The 10,460-nt window shown below is 50.4% G+C and overlaps 1 protein-coding gene across 2 annotated transcripts; it reads right to left on the bottom strand.

Annotated features, from left to right (window-relative positions):
- Nucleotides 1-2,152: 2,152 nt before the first annotated feature.
- Nucleotides 2,153-8,850, bottom strand: TBL2 (transducin beta like 2). 2 transcript variants are annotated; one of them, XM_043964086.1, is made up of 7 exons: nt 8,682-8,850; nt 6,063-6,187; nt 5,558-5,742; nt 5,013-5,164; nt 3,822-3,948; nt 3,555-3,707; nt 2,153-3,408 (listed from the first exon to the last, which is right to left on the bottom strand). In XM_043964086.1, exons 1-7 carry the CDS (start codon nt 8,800-8,802, stop codon nt 2,946-2,948), a joined length of 1,326 nt encoding a protein of 441 aa, XP_043820021.1. In that variant the 5' UTR covers nt 8,803-8,850; the 3' UTR covers nt 2,153-2,945. The 2 variants fall into 2 exon arrangements, with proteins under 2 accessions (XP_043820021.1, XP_043820022.1); XM_043964087.1 differs by lacking the exons at nt 6,063-6,187; nt 8,682-8,850 and having other exon boundaries at nt 5,581-5,709.
- Nucleotides 8,851-10,460: the final 1,610 nt, after the last annotated feature.

Raw genomic sequence — 10,460 nt, 5'->3', positions numbered from 1 at the left:
TGGGAAACACTCCTCTTCAAATGGCACATAAACCTTGAGCTGGCCAAGGAGAGGTCCTTTGGCATTCCAGAATGCCACTGGCCTTTTATTGAAAATGCTGGCATTATTAATAAAATGATAAAATTACCCAGAAATTATGTCTCAAACTTTTTAAAGAGCCATCCCCTCCCCTCCATGGACTTTTGTGTCACAGAATGTCTTTTGTTTTTGTTTTGCAGGGCAATGAGGGTTAAGTGACTTGCCCAGGGTCTCACAGCTAGTATCAAGTGTGTGAAGCCAGATTTGAACTCAGATTTTCCTGAATCCAGGGCTGGTGCTTTATCCATTGTGCCACCTAGCTTCCCTGGGAATATGTTTTAGGGTTTTGGGTTTTTTTTGGGGTGGGGCAATGAGGGTTAAGTGACTTGCCCAGGGTCTCACAACTAGTAAGTGTCAAGTGTCTGAGGCCGGATTTGAACTCAGGTCCTCCTGAATCCAGGGCTGGTGCTTTATCAACTGCGCCACCTAGCTGTCCCCCACTGAATATCTTTTGACCACTAAAAGTCCTCTGGTTTTCTAGCTGGAATGCCTGCTCTCCCTTCTACTCAGTTCTCAGTCCCTATTCTCATCAATCTGTGGTTATCTGACCAAACAGATGGTGCTGATGGTAGAATTCAGTGAGTTACCCATCCGACCACATGTCAGTCCAGCCAACATAATTTTTTTTTTACCCACTTAGTTCTTATGTGAATTGCTGTCTCAATCTCATTTAAGGCTTCATGCAATCAGTATGTCATTTACATAAAGGAGTATCTGGAAAATCAGCCAGTTTATCAGGAATCCCTCTTACATTTACATTCTGCAGAGACTCCTCCATTATACTAGGACTTAAGCCAATCTGGAGCATTAGCCATTCCCCAAATTTGAAACTCCATTTCCTGACTGCGTTCACACAAGCTGTTCCCCAAGCCAGAAACCCTGTCCAAAATCTCTCTTCCTTTGAGGCTCAACTCGGATCATCTCCTCCTTGAAACTTTTCCTCATCTTCCAGGTGACACTCTCCACTGTCTCCATTTCCCTTGGGCTCCACTTCTGATCTTCTATTTCCTAATGAGATGTCAGCCCCTTGGGAGAAGGCTCTGGCTCAGGGGGTCCTCTCATTGTGCTTCCCACACATCTGTAAAATCATAGATTCCATGACGGATGCAAGCAGAGGTAATGGGTGGTTGTCTTATTATCCTAATCAAGCAAGGTGTAAAACAGGGAAAAATATCAAAAATAATTCCTACCTGTGGCAATTCTGAGGCAGGTAAATGTGTTTCCTCTACTCTGCTCCTGTAGTTCTCCCTCCTCAGCCTCAGCCTTTGTCCTAGTAACTGGGGACGGAGCGGTGAAGTGGGGGTAGTGTCTGAGGCCCCCGGTTGAGGTTGTGTCAAAATTGGATCCTCCTGCTGTCCTAAGCTCCAACCTAACTTCACAACACTGTCATGATGCATCCATTCTTCCTTCTAGCTATTGCCCTGTGCATGGCGTTCACTCTTGCTTGTGTCTGCACTTTGGCTGACTCTCCTAACCTGGAATGCTTTTCCTTCCAGGGTTAGCTCTGATGTCACCTCCTTTGCAAAGCTGCTGGTGCTCACCCCTGCCTCCCTAAGAAAAAAGGTACTTTATCCTTTTCTTGGGTCCCTGCTATCCTGCCCCCTGTCTTCGCCACCCCCCCCCCCCAGGAGAACATAAACTCCTTGGGGCAGGGACTAGTTCATTTTTCTTTGTATACCCAGAAGCTAGCAGAGTGCCTAGAACCTAACAAACACCCAATCAATTCCTGTGGAATTGAATGGAGTGGATGTTGAAAAGGGTATGAATTGGAACTCCAACCATTGAAGAAAATTTAGAAAAGATAATTGATGAAGGTGGCAAGAGGAACACCATAGCCGGAGCTGTGAACAAGCTTGGTGGATGCTGGTAACAGAGCCCAAGGAAGCCAGGCCCCCAGGGCCTACTCTGAATCAGCACATGTGGCCTCTCTGGACCCACTGGGAGAGCAGGGGCTGTGGCTTGCCCCTCCCCACCTCAGCTTCAAAATGATTCAAACGTTCCAAATTTATTTTCACCAGCACATTTGACTGCCGGCTTCCACCAAGTCATAGTGAAAATATGACAACACACAGCATATTGAAAGCTTTAGCATCTTTTGTCCAAAACGGAAGCACGTGACACACTCTCATCCACCCTCACAACACCCCTGTGAGGTAGGTTAACAGGTGGGTATCGTTCCTCAACTTTTACAAACTATGGAATGGAAGAAAACAGAACAGAAGAGTTAGTGGCCTGCCTGGGTTGCCCCCAAGCCAAGAATCATGGGTAAATAATGACCCAACTTTGACATCTCTTGGCCCTAGCTCTTTTATTTGGAAATAAAGCACCTGCCCATTCTGCCCTTCAATGAAAGTTGGTCCTTATCTCTAATCATGCCTATAAATGGGCTGCCACAAAAGTTCATTCTGACTTGACCCTCCACCTGGTCCGCTCACTTCTCTTTCCCTCCAAGTCTGGCTGGAATCTGTGCCTTGGACCCAGAACAGAAAGCACCATAATTAATTACTACCTTATGCACAAAGGCAGCTGCCAAGACAATGGGCTCATGGGCCTGGAGTCACACAACTGGGGGACTAGAAAGATTTTCTCTTCTCCCGGTGCCAGAATGCTAACATGGAATGTTTTCAGAGACCTGGGACCAGGCCTCGGCTGGTGGAAGGGCGGTTAGTGTTGGTCTGCAGCCCAAACAATGTCTAGTGAGGCAGAAGTGGGTAGGGGCAAGGAAAGGGGAGAAACAAGCGGGAGATCCTATGAGGATGCCCCCGTTTCAAGGCTTTCCTGGGCCCAGAGAGAGGGGGGAGCAGGAGCATCTATGGCTCGGATCCCTCATCTCTCACTGCTCCCTTCGAAGTCCAACTTTTCTTTGCTCAGACCTTCACGGCCCCTAGCTTTTTGAGAGTAGCCTGGGCTTGGATCAGTTGCTGATTCAGCCTCTGTCGGGTGGTCTCGGTGGGGGCTCTTTTGAGGAGTCCCCGTATCTCTTCCACTATGGCCCTCTGGCCAGTGGTGTTATGAAAGACCCTCACCACCTTGTCACCACAGGAAGCCAGGAACCGACCTGTGGTGTCAAAGGTCATTTCGGCCACCCGCTCCCCATGGACCTTGTAGAAGTTCTCTTCTTCCTCGCCTCGCTTTGTGTTATAGAGCCGTATGTTGTTGCTGCTGGCCAGAGCCAAGACCTGGGCATCTGGAGAGAGGGCCAGGATGCAAGGCATGGTGGCTGCCTCATCATACAGGCCTGTCAACAGGAGATAGGGGTCTTGCTGCAGCTTGTATTCTACGTCTGTGGCCCACAACTTCCATGTCCCATCCTTGGAGATGGTCGCCATCCTAAAGCAGTGAAAAAGAGACCCTAACTCTGGCTCTGAACACACTGTTAGGGAGGGGACAGAAGCAGATGGAGTCAAGCAAGGCAGATCCTACTGTGGCTGCTGGGGAGGGGCAGGGGAAAGTCACTGACAAGGGAGTCTACTCACCGACAGGAGTCGCTGGAGAAAGCCAAGTAGTGGATGCCAGCGGTGTGGCCCTTCAGTTCAAAGGCACGGGCCACTTCCCGGAATTGCCCACTTTTGCTGAAGCAAACTTCCCAAACTTTAGCGTCTGGAGTGAAGCCACACGAACCCACAAATCTGCCACACAGAACCAAGGGCTGGTTTAAGACACGTCCTGGAGCTGGGTCTCTGTCTCCAAAGGCTCTGCCCTTTCCTCCTTCCATGCTTCCCTGCCCCTCCCCGCATCCTCACCGGCTGCAAGGGGAGATGACTGCATAGGTGTTGTTCATCTGGTTCGTGTTGATGATGGATAGCACTTCCCCCTTGAGCGTCCAAATGATGATTGTAGTGTCACTGGAGACAGACATGATGAACTTTCCTAAGAGACAGGCAGGTACAGACTGGTGACAGAAGGCAGGGTGGCTCCCCATTGTCTCCCTATGCTCAATACTGTTTTACTTATTCTCCCTTCCTTTTTCAAAATTTTTACTTTTCTTTTTTTGTGGGACAATGAAAGTTAAGTGACTTGCCCAGGGTCACATAGCTAGTGTCAAGTGTCTGAGGCTAGATTTGAACTCAGGTCCTCCTGACTCTAGGGCTGGCGCTTTATCCACTGTGCCACCTAGCTGTCCCCTCCTCCCTTCCATAAAAAGGATCAATTAAACCTCAATGTCCTTCCCACCATTGTGACTGTGACTGTGACTGTGGAGGTCTCAATGCTTTGCTCAAGGGAATCTTGGAAAGCAGGACCTCAACACTGTGGTGAACAGAGAGGTCCCTTTCTCCCGACTGGGTCCCAATAAACCTAGAAGCCTTCAATTGTTTTTTCTGTAGAATGTGGGAATATAACTACCTTAATTTTGCAGTAAGCTCCTTAAAAAAATCCCCCAGGGGCAGCTAGGTGGCGCAGTGGATAGAGCACCAGCCCTGGATTCAGGAGGACCTGAGTTCAAATCTGGCCTCAGACACTAAACACTTACTAGCTGTGTGACCCTGGGCAAGTCACTTAACCCCAATTGCCTCACTAAAAAAAACAAACAAAAAAACCCTCCCCAGTAATGTCTCTGAAATTATGATGACATAAGTTTATTGGTTTATATATATGCGTGTGTGTGTGTGTATGTGTGTGTATGTGTGTGAGAAAAAGGGGCCACCTAATATGGTACGAGTTGGCCCTGGAGGGAACTAGGCTGCCATCTTGTCTCTGACAACAACAACCTGTGTGATCTTGGGGAAGTCACCTAACTCCTCAGAGCCTGAGTTTCTTCATCTGCAAAAGGTGAGGTCTGGCCTAGTGGCCACAGGTCTCTTCCAGCTCTAGCTGTTAGTGCTATGAAGTGTGCTCGTGTAACTCTTTTGTTCAGAGCTATATTTTCCTAGGCCCAGTCACAACCTCAGTCTGAATGGTCTCCTTCCAGAGGCTCTGTCCTGGCAACCTCTCACCTGTCTCGGCAATGCCAATGTTGATGACTGGTGCCTTGTGCCTCTTAGGAAAGTCGTCTGCAATAGGCTGGAAACTATTGCTACCATCTTCTTTCTTGCTCATCTTGAAAATACGGATAGTGTCTGCATTAGCCAGCCAGGTGACCAAAGCTCTGGGGACAGATGGGAAACAATCAGGTTACAAAGACTCCCTTCAGTCTCTGCTTGAGGGCTTTGCCCATTGGGTCCTTCTCAGATGCTGATATTGGCTTGGGTTCTCCCACACCCCTGGACCCCCCTTTGTCAGTCTCCAAAGTAAGAAAGGTCTTGTTCTCAAAGGGAGACCCTTGGAATGACCCTGGAAGCCCAAAGGAGACCCAATGCATGGGAGCACTGTTGCATATCCCTCCTTCCAGAGACGTACAGCGTTCAGGACAGTCTCCTAGCTGCCTGGTCCTCTCTGCCAAGTGCCAAAGGGCAGCGAGGGGTGCTCTCTGAGCAAACCCTAGAAGGATGAGGCCCCAAGAGCTGTGCTTGTGTAGGCTTGAGGCCCCACCCCATCCCACCTGTAGTCAGGGCTGAAGCGCACCAAGGTGGCATGGTCCAATTTCACATTAACTCGAAGACTGCGATGTTCACGCTGCAGGAAGTCCTTGGTGCTCCAGATGTGGATGGTGCGGTCATCGGCACAGGTTGCCAAATATTTACCGTTGTTGCTGAAGTCCATGCTAGTGACATTCCCGCCATGGCTCTGGGGGAGAAAGAAGGGTAATTTTGCCACAGACTGGGCAGATTCCCCAAGCAGCTCTGGAAGTTCTTCTACTCCCCATTCCCCTAGGATCTGATGGCCTGGCATGTGTCCCCTGAGACCTAGAGGAGTGCAACAGCCCCAATTAATGGTATTAAGATTGGAATTAGATGCAGGTTTTCTTATTGACCCAGGCCAGAAAGCAAGTGGAGGAAAGTTTACTTGTGGTTCTTGTGAGATGCAAAGGGTTTGCCCACTGAGTCCCGGGGTGTAGAAAGGTACATGTGTATGAGCTCATGCCCAGGGTGAAAAGGCTGCATTACCTTCAAGACGGCGGCCTGAAGAGCATGGATAAAAATGTGTTGGTGAGGCTTTTCCTTCCGGTGTCGTTGCTTTTGTTTTTTGTGCACTTGGCATTTATGGAATGAAATTCCATTTGATTTCCCATCTGTAAGAGAGAAGTCTCTCAGGGCTCTAACAGGACTGGGGGTGTTGGTCCTTAACACAGAGCTGGGCACAAGGGGAGCTCACAGGAGCCTTCTAAGACACTGGGCAGGGGAGCCGGCCAACCTCTGGGCCTCAGTGTCCTGGTTTGTCAAATGAATGACCAAGGCTCCCCACCTTTACATTATTCTCTCTTTTTTTTTTTTGTGGGGCAATTGGGGTTAAGCGACTTGCCCAGGGTCACACAATTAGTTAAGTGTTAAGTGTCGGAGGCTGGATTTGAACTCAGGTCCTCCTGAATCCAGGGCCGGTGCTCTATCCACTGCGCCACCTAGCTGCCCCTCACATCATTCTCAGTCCCAATCACTCGGCACATTTTGCCATTTCTTTCCCCACATCTCTCATATCCATCCCCTTCTCTCCAAACAGTCAACACCGTGACTCATGTACTAAACACCAGAGACTGCCACAGGCTTCTTTCTTGCTGGCCTTCCTCTCCAGTCTCTCTTGAGCAAAGCTGACCAAGCGACTTTCGGAGAGCACACGCATGCACGCAGGTATGGTTATGGTCAGTGGCTCCATGTGGCCTCCGTGACCAAATATAAAATTCACTTTGGGGCATTTGGAGCCTTTTGCAACTTGGCCCTAACTTAAGTTTTAGCCTTATTAGAAAGTGCTCCCCTGCGGCAGCTAGGTGGCGCAGTGGATAGAGCACCAGCCCTGGAGTCAGGAGGACCTGAGTTCAAATCCAGCCTCAGACACTTAACACTTACTAGCTGTGTGACCCTGGGCAAGTCACTTAACCTCAATTGCCTCACTAAAAAAAAAAAATAAATAAAAAATAAGAAAGTGCTCTCCTTCCTGGACCTTATGGTATAGTTAAGTAAGACTGAGGATAGCTGGGTGGCTTAGTGCATAGAGCACTGGGCTTGGAGTCAAAACTGGAGTTCAGATCTGGCCTCAGATACTTCTAGCTGTGGGACCCTGTTTGTCTCAGTTTTCTCACCTGCAAAGTGAGCAGGAGTAGGAAATGGCAAAGCACTCCAGTGTCTTTGCCGAGAAAACCCCAAATAGGGTCACAAAGAATTGAACACAACTGAAAAACGACTAAACAACAAACAGGGTTTACTGTTCTCCACCCATGACACTCATCTCCTGCCTCCCTCCTTTGGCACTGGTGGTCTCCCAATGCCCCACCCTCCCTCTACCTCTCAGAATCCCTAGTTTCCTTCAAATCTACACTCAAGCAGCCCCTATAGCAGGATGTTTTTTCTCAGTTGCCCCAGAACTCCTCCCTGACCCAATTACTTTGTGCTCAACCCAGAAAGGAGTATGAAAAGACTTACATGAACTGACACAATGTGAAATAAGCAGAGACAGGAAAACAATCCACAGTGACTATAACAATGGAAAAGCCAGCAAACAAGCCACTGAAATTAAATGCTTCAAAATTAGAAGGACTAAGAAGAGGCATGAGAATCTTCCCTGCTTCTTGGAGGTGTGGGCTCTTACACAAAAGGTCAGATATCTTTGATCTGTTTGGTAATTTTGTCAGTCTTTTATGGCTCTTTGGGAAGCGGTGAGTGTGTGTGTGGCGGAACAGTGGGGAATCAATGAGGTAAAAACAAAAGATCACTAGCAAAATTTTATTTTAAAGCAAATCGTGGTCTCTGGGGTGGGGTGGTGCTAAGGTCCAGCTGTCCAGCTCCTAGCTTCCTGGCTGGCCTCGGATGCTCTCCATCTAAGCCTCTTGGAATCTCCGAGGCCTCCTATAGCAGCAGGCATACCCTGTAATAATTAATCTGCATTTGCGAGGCCTCCAAAAGCACAAGCATTAGAATCTAAGCTCCCTGAAGGCAGGGGCAGCCTCCACCCCACCCCCAACCGAAGCACAGAGAGCGTTTGCAAACTGCTTTTTCGTTGATTGGTTGACTGATCTTGCCCACAGCACCGCTTCAGAGGGGCTTGACAGAGGTTAACCTTTTCTCATAGCTAGGGAAACTGAGGCCCGGGAAGTTAGAGGCAGGCTTGGATTACAGGGGAACGTGTTCCAGGAAAGAAGTTTCCTCGTGGGGGAAGGGAAAGCCCAGTCGGCCCCGCCCACACAGCGTCCCCATAGCTCTTTGCCAGCACCATGTGCCACGTGTCTTTTCAAGCTCCTCCCCATCCCACCAGTCGCAGGCCTAGCCCGGCCCGAAAAGCGAATCGCTGTCCCCTCCGGGCACCCGTAGCCCGCGTCTTTCCTAGCCTCTTACCTCTCCGGGCACCCGTAGCTTCGCCCAGCCCCCGCCACTTCCGTCCCCTCCTTCCCTCCCGGCACCCGTAGCTCCTCCGGGCCCCCTCCCTCTAGATCCCTTCCGGCACCCGTAGCTTCGGCAGGGCACCGCCCCCTCCGCCCCTCTGGGCACCCGTAGCCCCCGTGCACAGCTCCTCAGATCCTCGATAGCAGTACTTAGGCCGCGCCGTCGGTTAAACCGCCTTGGAGTTCCGGCGCTTACCGTCCCTGTGGCTGCGGGATTTCTTGTTCCACTGTTTCCGGCCCTGCGCTGCGAGCGCCACTATCAGCAGGGCTAACAACCCGAACAGCAGCAACACCACCAGCATCTGCGTTACCTCCATCTTCCGTTGCTGCTGCCACCTCGATGGGGGGGAGGGGGAGGGTCTCGGCGGCGCGGCCGGGGCGGGGCCGGGCGCGGGCGCGAGCACGCCCACCGCGGGGCCGCGTACGTCGGGAGCAGCAGGGCGCAGGCGCGGCGGCGCGATGGCGCGATGGCGTCAGGGGCCGAACAGACTGGACATCCGCCTGCCGGGGGAGGGGCTGGGCGAAGGAGGGAAACTGAGGCCTGCGAGAGGTGCCGCCCGCCATCTGCACCTAATGGCCCCTTACGGGCTGCGTGACCTTGGGCCAGTAGGCGCCCCATTCTCAGTTGGGTATTATATATTAAGCGCCCACTGTATACAGGCACTGCTAAATGCTGGGGAGGACAAAGAAAGGCAAATCCCCCCCCCCAACCCTGCCCTTTCCCCCTCCCTCAGCCCTCCCATGGAGCTCCTATGCCCGTGGGACCAGGAATGAAAACCCCCTGTGACCTTGGTCAAGACCCTGCCCCCTCCCCTCCAGCGAGGGCCCTCTGCGATCAGAAGCCTTTCTCCCCTCCCCCAGATTTAATCTAGTCCTGGAGTCATAAATGGGGAGCTGTACACAGTAGGCACTTAATAAGTGCTTACTGACTGACCTCGTCGAAACCTCTTGTTTGTTTAGTCGTGCCCGACCCCATTTGGGGTTTTCTTGGCAAAGATACTGAGTGGTTGCCATTTCCTTCTCCAGCTCATTTGACAGATGAGGAAACTGAGGCAAACAGGGTGACATGACTTGCCCAGGGTCACACAGCTATTAAGTGTTTTAGGCTGGATTTGAACTCAGGATGATAAGTCTTCCTGACTTAAGGCCAGACACTCTATGTGCCATGGCGCCACCTAGTGGCCCTTGGCCAACCCTGGCTGCCAAGAAAAACGAAATGGGTTAAAAATTATTTATTGTCCAGACTGGTAGTGGTTGGTTGTCCTTCCTTCTGGAAGAGGGCAATGAGATCTGGGTGACATGACTGGCACTAAATTGGATTGGGGGGTGGGGCTGTGCAGCTCCGCCCCAGGGCACATTGGCTGGCCTTCCTCCTCATTGGTGGGGAAGCTTGTGTGAGGGGCGGGACATTGCTCTCCACCAATGAGAAGGGAGTCCCGTCCAATGGGCTTTGGGACTGGGAATACACGGGCACAGATAGGCTGTAAGGAGACCATGATACTTCCTGTCATTGAGCCGGAGGAGCAGTCGCCCAGTCTGTCTTTGGGAAATTGAAAAGTTTTTCTTAATTACGAATTTCTCCCTGTAACAAAGAACTGTCTCTATTTTATTATTTGTATTTTTAAAAATCTTACAGACTTCTGTTTTCACGTGCCTTTTTCCAGATATATCCCTCCCCTTTCAAGCCATATTTTGTACCAAAGATGAATAAATGAAAGAGGAAAAAAAGCAGCAAAACAGCCAGTGGTTAACTGAGCCTGACAGTCAATATAATGTTCCATATCCTTGGGCTCCCTCCTCTTTGGAGAAGGGAAGGCAGTTACTTTTCCTGGGCTGACTTTGATGTTTACAATTAGACAGTGTTCAGTTTCAGGGTTTTTTGTTGGGGGAGGGGGGAGGGAGAGTGTCTTTCAATACGCATTGTTGGAGTCATTGTGTATATTGCTTACTTTGTTATGCTTATTTCCATCAGTTC

The sequence above is a fragment of the Dromiciops gliroides genome, chromosome 4, assembly GCF_019393635.1.
Source record: "Dromiciops gliroides isolate mDroGli1 chromosome 4, mDroGli1.pri, whole genome shotgun sequence".
In the NCBI taxonomy this organism is placed as follows: Eukaryota; Metazoa; Chordata; class Mammalia; order Microbiotheria; family Microbiotheriidae; genus Dromiciops; species Dromiciops gliroides.
Note: the sequence above shows the minus strand (reverse complement) of the source record. Positions and strands in the feature narration are given on the sequence as shown.